The sequence below is a fragment of the Solenopsis invicta genome, chromosome 4, assembly GCF_016802725.1.
Source record: "Solenopsis invicta isolate M01_SB chromosome 4, UNIL_Sinv_3.0, whole genome shotgun sequence".
NCBI lineage: Eukaryota > Metazoa > Arthropoda > Insecta > Hymenoptera > Formicidae > Solenopsis > Solenopsis invicta.
In genome coordinates this window covers 776,591-792,776 of record NC_052667.1, presented here as the reverse complement: position 1 = coordinate 792,776, position 16,186 = coordinate 776,591, and the positions used below count along the sequence as shown (strand labels likewise).

At 42.0% G+C, this 16,186-nt stretch overlaps 2 protein-coding genes across 4 annotated transcripts in view; one reads left to right on the top strand and one right to left on the bottom strand.

Moving 5' to 3' along the window:
• The window catches only part of LOC105195832, a 109,955-nt gene that overhangs the window by 44,316 nt on the left and 49,453 nt on the right, over positions 1–16,186 (top strand). The window lies entirely within an intron of this gene.
• Positions 1–16,186, bottom strand: part of LOC105195790 (protein jagged-1) — a 99,468-nt gene that overhangs the window by 38,299 nt on the left and 44,983 nt on the right. Inside the window, exon 2 of one of the 2 annotated variants that reach the window (XM_011161396.3) lies at positions 14,289–14,632. In XM_011161396.3, the coding sequence (XP_011159698.1) occupies positions 14,289–14,291 (3 nt within the window). In that variant the 5' untranslated portion in view covers positions 14,292–14,632. Of the gene's footprint in view, positions 1–2,969; positions 4,771–14,288; positions 14,633–16,186 lie in introns of those variants that run through there. The other variant, XM_011161395.3, reaches the window with a different exon arrangement.

Here is a 16,186-nt window from a genome sequence, read left to right as displayed (position 1 = left end):
TTCCCGAGATACCACGGCGAAACGATGGGCTAGCTACGAAAGGAACAAGTTATAATTATTTTTATTTTAGCGCGCGTTGTCTCTTGGGGGAAAAAAAAAAGAGAAAGAATTTTGTGTAAAATATTACAGAATTTTTTAAATTTCACTTTGTTATTTCAAGTTTACAATTGATGTAAGTTTAAGTTTAATATTAAGTATAGAGTCAAGCTAAAGAGTTTATGATTACCAAATTAAAAAATATTATATATCTTTACGGCGATTACTCGGTGGGAAAATGTAAATTTGCAATACGGACGAAGACTGTCGTTTCTACACGAAACTATCTGCGAGAGTGCACAATACGGAGGGAGACGCAGTAAGAAAATTATTAAGTGCGAGTGACGGAGCAACATCCGCGAAAAAAAACTATACTTACGCCGTAAGTGCGTAATCTCTTCTGGCTGAGAACAAGGAGAAGGATGTAGCGCCGCCCTCCTATCCTTGTGCAACTCGCGGGAGAGACGCGTTAAGATAGTAGTCGTCAATGACATATTACGTACAATGGTACACAAAAACAGTTAATGATTATGAGGCAATGTAAAGAGATGCCAATTAATTAACAGCGAATTCCAACGATTGATATCTGATGGAATAGAATAAAATCTTTCTCTATGTAAAATTCAATCGCATTTCCAAGCAGTCTTTGTACACAAGGTGTAACAGTAATCATAGTTTCTTTTAGTTTTGTCAAGGATAAAATAAAATAATTACATGAAGGATAAGAATTTCATTTTTCTTATGATAATTCGATGCATTTATTTATAATTATATTGAAAGTAAGAATATATTAATATGTAAAAATATATCTCAGGCACTACTCTTTCTCTCTTTTATAATGGTTTTATAAAATAGAAGAGTTACAAGAAAACAACAAAAAAGTTTTTTATCACGTCAATGGCTAAGGGCACCAGTAACTTAATAAACTGCATTGTATAAATTACTTTCTCGCTTCTATTTATCTAATTACTCCATTTTACAGCAATTTGTTTGTGATTTTTAATATAAGCAACATATAATTGTTTTTACACGTTGACACGAAGATCAATGTATTTTTAATAGATGCAATAATTTTTTTAATTTGGTATCACAATGTATTCAAATTATGCTATAAAACATTACGTTAATTTAGTTGTCAATTAATTGCATAATTATGTAACCTGATACCATGTAGCTAGCTTTGCTAGTATACATGTGAAAGCAATAAGAAGTATGAGATAAAAGCAACAAAACGTAAGAAAATTAAAGATTATTGAATACTTGTTTCATAATTTATATATTTATGAAATACTTCATAATTTATTTTTTGAATTATGTGTGTTAATGAAAAATAAACTTGACTTCTTTCTTCATTTGCTAATTATTGATATCTAACGTTATCCGTCATACGTGTACGTTAAACTAAAGTTTCTTCGAAATTGAGATAGCTAAGACAATAATAAAATTCATGTTTTGTGTTACTTTTTGTGCAATTGGTTTTGTATCATTGATCGTTCCCCAAGGCGGAAGACTGTGAGATCAAAATACATACGTGAGAACGGCCTCGCGTCGCAGATGCTGCATCACGCACGATAGCACCTTGTGCGATGATGCAACAAGCGGTAAACTATGAGCATTTGAAAGGAGTTAGCGCTATGCGCTGAGATCGCAATGATCTATAATAGTCGGCAGAGACTGGTATGGAAATTTCACCGCACTTGTGTCTTGCAAATTAACTTCCGATATGCGATAGTAGCAGATCTTGCGTAAATCATGATGCTAATGAGACAATATTCGTGAATCGAGCATAAATTTTTTCAATTATATTACTAATAATGGGATATGTACAAGCGTACCAAATATTGAAGTCGTCAACGTTCGTTCCGTTTAATTATAATCGATTTCTTACATTTTGCGGATAGGCACGAGACGCACTAAGCAAATGTCATTACATAAAAGCAATTATATTTATAATTAATAAAGGATAACAGTTTTATTAATTTATAAACAACGTTTATATAGTTTACGAGAAAAACAATCTGTTTGATAGACGTGCAGTGAAAAAGACTTTGGTTCAATCATACATAAATGTGTATCGTAATGGCCTGTCACAACTGTTTATTTTTGCGAATGTACGCCTCGGGGTATGTATGCACACTGCGTTCTATATGCTTGCATCATCTGTTCGAATACTCGTTGTACCGCCGCATTGACTTTTTTCTTTTGATCTCACTTGTCGTCGAGCAAGGAGAAAGAAGGGGATACTTTTCACTCGACTGCGTAAAGCTGCTGGCGATCGAGCGAGCGTACAAAGTTAACGCAATCCAATCGTGTCTTAACGATCGCGAAAACTCGTGCGCAAAGATTAAAAAGTATGCGTTCGCACTGATTATGTCTGATTATGAGTATAAATAGTATCATGATCTTCTCGCATGCTGTGCTTTTTATGGCTCTTAAATGCCGCCTTAAATGTCTGCAGTGAAAGATATCGCAGTGGCTACGGAGTTTGCATTACTAGGTTGGATGTAGCAACTAAAGATTCCAATTATTTTAACATGTGTGTTATTAAGTCGTTCTTTCTCTTTTAAAGCATATATAATTTTTTAATTATGTATCGTATCTATAAAATTTTGATAAATTTCAGAATTTCTTAAATTGTAATATTACCATTACGTTTCATTCAAAAGTAATATATTGCCATCTATCCAGTCTATTTAATTCTATATAAAATTTATTCTATTCCTCTATTCTCTGAAAGAGAGAGAGAGAGAGAGAGAGAGAGAGAGAGAGTAACTCGTTTATATTTGTACGAATCGCGAACCCCGAGGGCGACGATATCGCTATTATTACTTGACATTTCAAATGATTCTTTTCACCTATTTCGAAAGGCAAAGAGAAACACGCGAAGAAGTATCCTGGATGAATCCTAAAGGAAAGTGTGAAGCGACACGTACCTGTATGAGGTGGGCTAAGAACAGGACGTAGGTGGCGGCCGCCCTCATGTCTCTCCCTGGGGAATCCCTCGACTACCGCATATCATCGATATCCCCTGCTGCTGCTCCTCGGCTGCCGCTCCCTCGAGCACTCCTCCACTGTCCTCTCGTCACGCCGTTTGTGCGTATCCTTCGATCTTTCTCTCTTTCTCTCACCACTCTCACCGAATATTATCGATCTATATTATCGGCACACTGCACTCCGCAGATTCTTCTGGTCCGCGCACCAACACCGAATATCCACTGGCGCGTGTCCTCCGCGTGGAGGAACGACTCCTTTTTCCTCTTCGCTTGGCACTAAACACTCGCGAACACTTGGTGAATGAATGGTAGACTCGCGTACGCTTTTCTCCACCGTTTTTCGTCCACGAAGATTCTCGAATCCTCACTTTTCCCGTACATAGGCGGCATTCAAGAAGAATCCGAGATGAGACTCGCGTAAGCTCTTTCGCACAGAGCTCTCGCGACGCGACAGGTACCTTTCGCTCTTGAGAATATTCCAACCACGAGTGATTACTCTGATCTCGCGATATCGCCGCGATACGGTTCTCTTCGCTCTCTCGCGTTTCTTTTTTTCATTCGTCCTGCAATTCCCTCGCTTCGTCAATGCCGATTTTCGTGCGAAACGAATCACGACTAATTACTCGATTCGTGCCTTGAAATTTGTCGGACAAGAGAAAGCGATCGGGCACGCAAAAGCTCGACGATCGCACGCACTACTCGCAAGACACCTCGACACCTGCTTCCCTCAACGCACACATAAGCTTCGACGTCTAGCACGTGTTCCACGTGTACGGATGATACGACAGTCTATAGAAATCGATCCGATAGCGTGTATATTCTTCTTTTCCGGATATGCGAGTGTTACGATTAGATCTGACACTGATTTTCACTGATCAATTTCTCAATCTACAGACATGTTACACCACACAAACCACGAGAACAATTCGACGCTCGGGCTTTCAGATAATTCCGCATTTCGTGTCAATTAACGATGCGCGACAAGGAAGGATAAAATTGTCGCGGGAATCGTTCACACACTTTGAATAAAAATAAAATTTTTCCTCTCTGAAGAAACGATTCGTTGGAAGAGGAAAGAAGAGACGTCTTCGGGGCACTAGAAGCACGTTAGGAGAACGGGAGGCGTGTGACACTACTCACGCACACGCGTGTCGCAGGGCGAGAGTCCGCGAGAGAGTTGGCCGTCCGGCGCGCGACGTCGGCGTCGGCGGCGCCGCGAAAACGCGCGCGACGAACAGGTGTGTGCACGTGTCCAGCGTATAGAGCGTGCAACGCGGCTTCGCTGTATGCGTGGATCCGCACGCACGCCGCTCAGTAGCCGGCGTGCACAGAAGTGTATGTGTAGGTGGTACACGTATACGCGCACGTGTGTGTGGACGCATGAATGTGTGTACCGTTTCTACCACTGTATCGTCGTGTGTGGACGCTGGAGCACGGAAACGCAGTAACGTCCACGGGGTACACGACTCGGTCGCTCCGGGGATACTGAGTCGGAGCCGCAGGCCGGCCTGCGGGCCTCCCCCCTATCTACCGCGCGGCTTATTCCCTCTTCTGTGTGCAGCCCCCTTCCCAAGTCATTCCACCTCCGGGAGCACCACGGCGAGGACCCCTTTACGTGTACCCCGCGCGCGCTCTGCCTCGCATCCTCCTCACCGAGGTCCTCCTCCTCCTCTCTCTTTCTCTCTTCTCGCGCATCGCGACCTTACACACGTTCGCCGGTGCTCTCTCTCTCTCTCTCTCTCTCTTCTATCGCAAATCCACCTCACATTTGCTCGCGCGCGCGCATACGTGACTGTGTTTGTGTGTGTGTGTGTGTGTGTGTGTGTGTGTGTGTGTGTGTGTGTGTGTGTGCGTGCGCGCGCGCGCCGCGCCAACATCTCGAGGGCTCTTTGCTCTCTCTTGCCTTTCTATGAGGCATTACACGACGATGTACACTTGTGCCCCGCGTGCCGGGATGCTGGGCCCGGCTGAACACGAGCGAGCGCGCGCGTCCGTATATAAGTCTTACAATCGGTTTCATCACGAGCGGCATCGCGGAGTCGGTTGTGTATTCTCACCTCTTCTCCCGCGATCGAGGCGAGAAACGCGTGGCTTAGGCGCGCTCTCTGACCGCTGCTCGTGATATGAATTTCGCGAGGGCTGCTCGCGAGGAGTTGCGGTCCAGAGCACCGTCCAGCGAATCGCGTCGCTGTTGAAACGCCAGAGTAATATAAATTTCGTTGGTTATCGCAGATTTCACGAGCGACATGAGAATTGTGAAAATAATGAGAATCGCGTTTGTTTCAAATTATTTTTTTAATATTAAAATTTGCACACTTGGAATAACGAAATTATTTTTCCACAGCCAAAAGTTATCGCGTATCTTAATTTAAAAAATTAGACAGACCGTAAAATATATCGGTAATTATTCAAATATATTAATTTGCATTCGTAAAACATACTCGATAGATTTGATAGATCTCTTTTTGTAAATTGCCCATTTTCTTTTGCGGCGACAAAAAAGTATTTAAATGTCGCTAATAATCTTATCGAGGATCGGTTATTTGTATCGGAAAGGTGAGTTCCCGGTAGGCTTCTCCGGTTGGCAAGTGAAATTATATATATTCACGAAGAAAGATTTTGGATGATGAATAATGGATAAGTCCTGTGGTGTCGCGTGTCCATCGTCATTATGGGGCTAGCGGGCTATATGTTCCTTGCGAAAGAGAGATGCCATCGCTGTCGCGGCGTAACGATCGTCATTGAATTTCTGCCCCATATACATACAGTATATATCGTTCTACGTAATTCGCGTGTCGAGAGTATCGTGCGAACTGAGAAGTCGAGCCGAGTTAAATGGCTATAAATTATCGCTGCAATAAGAAACCTCTTTGCCGATCTCCTTTCAAGAACTACATAGTAACGATGCATGTCACTTTTACATGACGTGACGTTTAGTAATCGGAAAATTATAAATGCGGATTAACGCATAGTAGCGTGTCTTTCCTGGAATTAGTAATCTGTATGTAAACATTGGTGTTCATTAAAATCGTAATAGAAAGTTCGCAGAATTTTTGAATTTATGCAAGAGTATTCACGCCATTAAAAATATTTATTGTTATAAATAAAGGATAATTTTGTAATCTTAAATTATTTTACGTATTTATAAAAAAAGTTGAAGATTTATTTAAGTAAAATCGTGCGTTTCAATCGTTATAAACTTAGACAAATTTTAGTAAATTACTAAATATAATTTATGATAAAAAAGTTCAAAGTTCAAAGTTCAAGAAATATTCAAGTAGCGAGAATTCAGTGATAAAATTTTAATCTTCAAAGTAAAACTTGTAAATTTTACGACACTTGCGCCAGTTTTGATTAGCACGGTCATTACAATTGCGGCGGGACTCTGTTCGACTGAAAGAGCCTGTAACAGACGGTATATCGCAACGCGGCGGGGCTACATCTATTCTCTCTTTCTGCCCTTCTGGCGGCAGTCTCTTGGATCCGAGGACGAACCCGGTGTGGTAGCGCAGCAGTATGGTGTACTATGGTCCACATGGGCGGATGGACGAACGGGTGAACATCAGTAGTGGGATGCTGCACGGTGATGCTGTTTGGTCCATGCTCATCCGTCGTTTCCTCCTTGTCTCTTTCTTCTCTCCATTCTCTATCCTTCTTTCCTCCTCACGTTGTTTCATTCTGTCCTGTTTCGTCGTCCTTCGTCCTCCTCTTACTACTAAGGTTAGGTACTCTTCTTGCTCTCGCTTGTACTATTCGCCTTTCTGCCGCTTTTCTCTCGTCTCTCTCTCTCTCTTTCTCTCTTCACTCTCGTCTCGAGGACTTGCTTACTCGAGGGCCCCGAGTTAGCCGGCGGGCATTATGGTGGCTACTCCGTTGGCTTCTCGCGTCTCTCGAAAGCTCACGAGAGTGTGCCCCCCGAGGGTCAAGGAACTCCCTCGGGAACAGGTTCACCTCCTTTCCCGCCTCTCTCTACCCCTTCTCTTTTCTCTCCTTCTCCTCCTCTTCGTTCTCTTTCTCTCTCTTTCTCCTTTCCCCTTTCCTCACTGCGCCGCGCATCACAACCAACCCGCCCTATGCCCCCTCCGGTTCGTACCTTAGGGTTTACTTATTTTCTCTTATTACCGCCGTGGGCATGTAGGCATGTTTCACACTCACTCACACACACACACATTTGCGAATCCAGCTCATACGTACGGTCCATCTCAGCGAGGTTCAGCGGACTCCCTCTCTCAGCGTCGTTCCCTATGCTCCTCTCGTCTCCCTCTCCCCTCGGTGCTTCTCTCAGGTACTCCAATATGTGAGCACATTATTACAGACGTGCAAGAGGAGCGCGGGAGGGACGCGAGAGTCACGGGGAGTCTCTCTCTTTCGCGAGGGAGCAAAGACGAGGTGAAACGCACACGCGTTCTTCTGGTAGATGAGGAAAACGCGCGAGTGAGTGAGCGTTTGTGCAAGGGTGTTTAGGTGCGGTTCCCTCCCCTCGCGCGATTCTTCGCATACTCTCCTCTTCCTCCGACTGTCCCGAGTCGAGCTCTCCGAGGGCCAGATACGAGATTCCACCTGTGCTGCCTGATATGCTGCCGTTGCTGCCGTGCTCATCCTCCTCGTCTCTTCCATGTCTTCTCCGTGTCGTGAGATCGTTTCGAATTTGCTGGCTAGCTCGTCGTTTCTTCTTTTCTTTCGTTTCTTGTTTTCTTAAAAGCTCGGGCCGCGCGACCGGCCCGGGGGAGGGGGAGGAAGGAGATTATGGCGGACCGTTCGAATGAGAAAACGTGTGGATTTTCAGTACGCGCGCGGTACGCATGAATCGACCGAACGGAAGAAACGCCAAGGCTTGTAATAAGGGCATTTAGCGGTCCTCGCACTTGGCGATTCTCTCGCACGTCTTCGCCTTTCGCCGCCGCGCGTTCCGTTAAGAAATTGCCTACTGGTATTCACACACACACACACACGCGCGCGCGCGCGCGCGCGCACACACACACACACACACACACACACATTCGGTGGCTTTCTCGTTCTCTCACGAGATCGTTTCGAATTAGCCGAATACCGTGTACATTTTTAACAGTCCGACTCAAATGGCACGGGACGGAGGATTATTTGGGCCGGTTCGGTAATCATGAATATTTTGATGTTGCAGAAACATCGCCGCGGCCGTGGCAAAAATGAAAGAATCATAAAGTCGCCTTTGCTCGGCCGCTTTCCTTTTTAATTTTATCAGATTTGGCCGGATTTTTTTCTAAGGACATTCCAGTTTATCAGGATCGTCCGTTAAATAAACGAGCGCGACGTATTATTATTTGTGAAATTTATGTAGACGCTAGAATTCAAAGAAGTACTCTCACGAACGAATCCCATATATAGTTTTCGCGCGTATGTCATCGACAAAATCCTAGGAATATTATTCTCCCCTTGCTTTCTATTTTCATTATTCATGAATTTACGTTTAGGTTTCTGAAGGGCTTTCGCAAAAGCGGGAGATGTAATGGATACGCGACGGGGCGCAAACCACGCGGAGTGTATACACACGCAGGAGGATTTTAATGATCTTTCTTCAGGCATTCGTTGGACTATAGATACCAGATTCCACCTGGACCGCAGCCGTACGTTGCTTCGAACTCGGCTGCATCCGCAGCCTGTTTCGAGGACACGAGCTTCTTACGTACTCTTACTTTCTTTCTTTCTTATCAAACTAATGTAAACGTCTGATTTGGGTAATTACTTGTAACAAATATTTAACAATTTCTTATACATTCGCTTCGATGATTCATCTCCGTGCAAAATGTTACGTGATGGTCAATACATGCAATAAATTCTACACATTTTTGTTTTATCTTTCAGAAATACTTTGAATAAAATCACGATATTCCTTTTGTTTACACTACTTTCATAAAATATATGTTTATAATTTTAATAGAGATTTCAGTCAGTTGCAATAATCATTTGTAAAATATATGAAAAAGTTAATGCCACTTTTAGATTTCGCTAGAATTTCATAATGTCTAGATATATGCTGGACAGATTCGCAGGCGTGTCATGAACTTTAGGATAGCTCGGTTTCTCTGGTTCCGTTATCCCGCGAATACCCGTCAGGTGTCCTTTTGACGTCTCGCTAATTGTTGCTGAAAGCAACTATGCCCGTTACATAGCCATGAGCCTGGAATAGCACGTAATTCCTTTTCTTCGTATGCGAAATTATGCGGATTCTCGCCGAACGAAACGAATCAGCGAATCGATGATATGCAAATTTTATTACGAACGTAGGTAATTAGCAGCGCTTCGACGAGCGTATAAATAAAATAAAACTTTCTCTGCTCACTATTCATTCGAATCTTATTAAATAATTGCATTTACGAAGATCGAGCACCTGGATAGTATTCATGAATAAAAGTAAAAGTATTCTAGAAGTAATGCAACTAAATGTTATTTTCACTAATACAATTTAGTGATGGAATTTTTGCAAAGTTAGTGACGTTATGTAATTTCCTATTTTATAAGATATGTTATTTACAAAAAAAAAAAAAACAGCATTCTGTAATTAATCTAATCATTGTTTATGAACTTGTTTTATTTAAATATCAATGACTAATATGACTAATATATTTTTATAAAAAAACGCTAAAATAAATAATTAAAAACTAAAATTTATTCTTTATTTGCTCATTGTAATATGCATTAAATATTAAGATTCTATCATATCATTCAATCCATATTATGAATTAAACTCTCGGAGTACAGCTTCTAAATGCAAAATTAATTCTTTTTATTTCTATCTGTATACTCATCGTTTTATAATAACAAATAATATAAATAATTATGCATCGTAAACGTCTATGTCTGTCTAATTCTTTGAGGCCAATGTAACAATAGATTCTAATATTTCTCGTAAATATCTCGACGCTACTTAATTGATGTTTAACGTTTGTATTTTATGACGTACGATTCAGTGCCTCTAATTCGTCCTTTCACAGAAGACGTATTGGCAACCACATCACACGACGGAAAAGTGTAAGGATGCGGCGTACCGTTAATTCAGTGACGCTGTCACTAACGATTAGACGAACGGCCGGTACGAAGCCGAAGATATATAGACGGATAGAGGGATAAAAGAGATTTATCGTTCTAGCTAAACGCGTCGTTTCGCCAGCACGTTGACTGCGCGAGTAAAGCGAGAAAAATCGACGCATATTCTATTTACAGACGTTGTCGATCAATCAAGTTAAAAAATATAACATTATTCTATTTGCGAGAAATCAACTTTTTTCATTACGAGTTGTGTATATACACGGAGAGAATTTTTCGTTATATTTTATCACAAAATTCATTACTAAGTTTACTACGTGTGATGATAAGCTTGTGACACAACTTGGCAATCTATTTATTTATGATAAGAAATTTTGAAATACATAAAAGACATTTCATATGTGATATTCATTTATTGTATATTATGTTAAAGTATAAAATGTGTACGGTATTGAGATACAAAATAAATTAGAGAATATCACATATTCTACGGCCACCATGATTTTCAGGATAAATCTAACAAGAAAGTTTACTTTGTCAATTAGCCACGACTTTATTCGCGATCGTTCAGATATAGGATTATGTAAGGCCGATCGTTGCAACGATTATTTTTGTTATCGTCCCCCTTTCCACGCGCTCCGGTCGTAACGAGGTAAAATGTTATTAGCGAGATAATTAATATTCGACTACGATCCGGCTTTTGGGCTGGTCGGTCCCAGAAAAAATTATAATTATGGTCCCATGAGAGTTTTTGGCGTCGGAACAGGATCGCGAAAGTAAGCCTCACCGCCCCTCGGCAAGCGCATCGCAAATCGCTGCTTTTTATTGCAGTCTTAAGAGGAGGCGGGCACAGATATTTGGGCGTGTAATAATCGAATGACGCCGATGAGACGAACGGAGCGCGCAGAGGGTGATCGTTCAATTTTCTGCACTGGCGAGTCACAGCTCACGGCACGCACACGACGAAGCAGCCGCGTGGCGTGGCACGAGACTTTATACATTGTACGTGTGTGCACGTCGAGGCCTCATCTGGTCGCTCTCTGGTTTAACGTTGGGTCAGTGCAGCCCGCACGATAAGCCCCGGCCGAGTTAATTAATGTTAAAAAAAAGCTCGAGATAAGAATAAAGGGTCTCGTGTGCGCGCGTCCGTTTGGCGCACCACGACGCCACCGGACCGCCAACAGGCTTCTCCCCACGAGTCCCATTCTCGATATGCATATTGTGCTCGTTAAATTAAACAATCGCAAGGGGATCCAAGTAAAAATTCGAGTAAGGACCTATCTAATCTGTCCGGCGGGAACGGGGCTGGTCCACTGGCAATGACCACGCTCCCCTGGCGGCTTTTCAAGACGATCGTTAGAATCCTGAACAACGTCCACTGTCTTTGCAGCTGCCTATCATGTGACTTTTTAATGCCTCGCAAATTGATCCTTGGAATAAAATTTCGAAAATCACCCGCTTCGAGTATCGATAAATTTTTCAAGCTTCACGTGTGTGAGAGAGGAAATTTAACACTATAATATATTATAAAATATTTCAAAATCTACATTTTAATCTTGATTTTAGAATAATTAGACGGTAGTTTTGAAGATAATTATAGAGGGAGAGAACGCTCGACACGATGAAAAATTTTGTTTCTTAAACGTTACAGAGATTAACATCAAAAAGTTAAGTCAACGATTTTGCTAACCATCAATCGATCGCAGATAAGGTTGTTGACAGTAACGTTCTATTCCAACTTGGTTAAAATGCCATTAGTTTGAAAAGATGCCGATTTTCTGGAGGACCCTTTCGTCGTGTCAGGCATGTACATGCCACCGCGGTGATATATTGGAAGCGAGCAAAGTGGCTTTTTAACGAGGCAAGTCGCTCACACAGAAGACGATAGAAGACTCGGTTGTGTTAAGGTAGGGATCAACAGGTGTCTTTCCTACCTGTCGCTAACGAAAACTTATCGAAATCCGTTTAGTGGCCCATAAGGACTACCCATTGAGAGGGCGTGAACGCGAGGGAGGGAGAGAGACGCGACGACAATTGGGAGAACGGAGAGAGCTCGGACGAAAGTGAGAGGGCCCGAGAAAGAAAACGGAAGGTGAGAGAAAAAAGAGAGAGAGAGAGAGAGAGAGAGAGAGAGAGAGAGAGGACGATTGGTGGAAGCGAGAGAGTGGCAGAGACTCTCCCACAGTTATTAGGGACTGAACTGACTGAAGGTTTCCAGGTTTAAGGGCTAACCTGCGCTACGTCGACGCTACGATGGAAGGAGTCACCTGTCAATTACGGACAGAGTTCTTAGACTCCCTCGTACCCGGGCCCGATCGTTATCCGCTCAGGAAATTGAGCGTTCAGGCCTGGCTCGGCGGACTCTCCGCTTCTCCTCCTCAGTGAAAACTCCGAGGGCCCCACCGAGTTAGACCGCGCGATTGCTTATTAACAATCTCGTGCATTTCGTGCAGTTTTGGCGTTAACGAAGCACACTCCTGTTTCGCGTTGCGAAACGCCGAGAAAGAGGAGAAGCGGAGAAGCGGCTTCCGCGAATTTCCTTTTTCGAAGCCGAGAGATGTTCGTGCTAAATAATTATGATACTGGAGCACGGGATCGAACTTATGTAAGGGAACGCGCGTTTTTTCGAACGCAGCTGTGCGATGCATATTATTGCATGTACTTTAATTAATGTAGATCAATCAAAGCGTTTTATTCATCGCGTAAAAACAGACGAGATTTTATGGCGGCGAACAATTTCTCGTAACGCCACGAAAGGTACTTTGATGAGATCCATTGAGAACGCACGAGTTAGCCGCTGTCTGACTTTTAAAAAACACCAACGCGTTATGCGATTTCTCGACCGCGAAAAGAATTCTCGCGGACTTACGCTTAATTCTTTTCACACGCGGAAGTATCGAGTACGTGGTTACGTATTAAACGCAGCTGCTGCACGTTCGTCATCGTTGCAAATTCGTGACGTGATTACCGGCTCAAAATTTTGAAACCGAGTTTACAATCACGGCGGCGCAAACGATCGTGGTATAATGCGACGTAATACGCGTTACATAACGGCACGGACGAAGCAAAGCGGCATGATCGTGGTTACCATGTCCGCACATATTCCGTATGCCGAAATATTCCCGCATTAGTGTATTCTTCCATTATCATTAATGTATTTATTCACTTAAGAATATTTCACGAGCTGTTGGCTATCTGATACGCACACCGCGTGTGTCTCGAGATTCTCTGGTAATAGTAGACAGAGATCAAAGTACGATTCATTCGTGGGAAACATCCGGGCGTTCTATTAATAATCCGTGTTAAGTCAACGATCGCCGGTATCTCACAAACGTCACTTCCCTCTTCCATTCCCTGGCCCGTAGAGAGAAAATCTGCGCCCGCCGAAATCGCGCGGCGCGCGGACTCGAGTCGCGATTCTTACGAATGCCTTCGGTTTACGTGAGCAGCGTATGGATCGGCTGAATGGCGATCGGCATCAAGTAGTAATCAAAGAATCCCATTAAATCGCAGGAATTTCTTGCGGCGACCAGCTTCCCTCTTCGCTCCTTCGCTCTCTCTCTCTCTCTCTCTCTCTCTCTCGATCCTCTTTGCTCTCTCTCTCTCTCTCTCTCTCTCTCTCTCTCTCTCTCTCTCGATCCTCTTTGCTCGTTGTACGAGTCACTCGCACGCGGCGCAACGCGCAGTTAATTTCTGCGTACCAGCTTTTGAAAGTGGCTGCGCAAAATCATTGCATCTCCCAAGTGGTCGCATCGGCGCGATTGTACTGCCGTGTTGCAAGCGCGAATGAGGATGCGAATTTTATACATGTATTTTAGTTTGAATTACCTCACAAGGATAATAAAGGATAAAGAAGCAAATCGAAAGAAAAAATTACGAGTCGTAATGCGACGAAATCTCAATGTGTATGTTACAAACGATGCCACCATGATATAATAACGAGACTGAAAAATCGTAAACGTGATTCGATTTTACATCGAGACGTACAATCCCAAGAGAAGATTTCCGTTCGCGCTTGAGTCAGCGAAGGGCAAAGTAAATAATCGAGGCAATGATTGTTAATTAACAATCTTGTACAAACTCGGAATAAAACGTACTTAAAAATTCAAAGTTTATCACAATATCTAAAAAATTATCGAAAAAAAAAAAACGGTCGATGGAATCGCAAAAGTCTTGACGTGTGCCCAAAAGTTAATAAGTCCGATTATATAAAAAAACAAAATCAGATGGACTTACCATCGTATTGTCAATGATATCACGACGTTTGCATAGACACGGACGATGTCACGGTCGTCAGGATTAGTACGGTCCGCTTCATCTTCTTCGTATATCTCCTGCCATCTCTCTCTCTCTCTCTCTCTCTCTCTCTCTCTCTCTCTCTCGATTCTCCTGCCGGATCCTCCATTCAATGGACCACTCTTGCGAGGTTCTTATGGAGGTACTCACGCAAAACGCCGCCACGTGACGAGCATCCGGATCGCCGATGACCGATGAAGATTCTCGTCCGTGCACGATGGAATCGACGAGTAATCGTTGCGATGCCACATAGTGCATTGGCTCACGCAAATCTCATCTTTTTCCTGTCGAGAAATTTATGATAAACTTGTGTAAATATTACAATTAATAAATGATTATCTTTTTGTAAATATAAAACCGTTTTTGTACGTATTATATATATATATTGTTTTTACATCTAATTTTTTTTTCAATAAAAGATGCATTGTATACGACACAGTATGCATAGATTAAATAAATTATAAAAGAGTTGTATGTGTACGTTTTATGTGATAAAAAATAAATATTTCTTAATAATTAAATTAATATCAAAAATTAGGGAATTAAACAAAATGTATGTTAAAGTAACTTATTATTTTCGGATTAGTCACATGTGCTGCCAAAAAGTAGGGGATTATAAAATCTCTCTCAAAGCTGGCGACTTCTCCTTTCATACAATACTATTCCACACGTCATTCCGCATTATATGGACGAATAAACGAGCCGGCCTTTCATACTCTACGGTGATGTCGGTTTTCACCGTTCGGAATGTTTTTCAGACCGCCTCAGAATCTAGGTAGACGTTCGGTAGAAACTAATGATCGATGATAGAGACTGGCGTTGGGCGTTATCTGCGATCAATGTCAAGATTATAATCGCGTGCCAGTTTCTCGGCGCGATTTTCATTAAGTGTCTGGTCGCGGCGAATAATGTAAATTGCGCCGACTTACGTAATCGACACGCATAATACACCTAGAGTAATAATATTGGCTGCGCAACGAAAGCGGAGAAACTATGTCTTAACATGACTCGACTCGATACATATTCGCCCCCGCTGTTCGTTCTAGATTCCGAGTACAAACTTTACTATTCATTTTTCTACGATCGTTTCAATGTCACTAAACCAGTATCATTCGCAATGTCATGTAGCTATTAAATGATAATTAAGTAACAACTTATGATCGGGAATATTTCTCCAGTGAAAATTTCTCTGTATTTAAATAGATGCTGTTTTATGTAACACGTATAAATATTTTTTCACATTATACTTGTATATTATATATATTTATTTTATTGTTAAAATTCGTAGAATTTTCAATTTTTTCCTTATAAATTTACATATTACATTGTAATATCTTTCACTACATTTTCGAATCTATTAAAATTATTTACACTGAAAATTTACGAGATTCGAACGATCGAGCCATTGGTACCGGCTGTTTAAATACAACACCGGGAGGACCACTTGGTCCATCCTGAACTTATCTTCCTCTTAAACTGTGAAGGGAAGAGGGACAACGGAGTATAATCATGGTCCGGTTCTTCCCCAAAGAAACACACGCCATAGGAGACACACGGCTTATCTAAATATATCCTAAAGTGAAAAACGCACGAAAACGTTTTAATTAACCAATTAACATTTTTTTGCATCGTGTCTCGTATATCTCGATAGCACGGATCAAGTTGTGTCTCACCGCATTCTTTGTACATGATAAACATGTAAGATGTGCGATGCGCGTTACGAGACAATTTCTTCGATTTGCATGTCAATTTCTTTTTTCTTTACATCGTGACTTTTTTTCTTACATCACACAAGTCGCACGCAGGCATCACCATTATTATCAAGTACGTTTCTAATT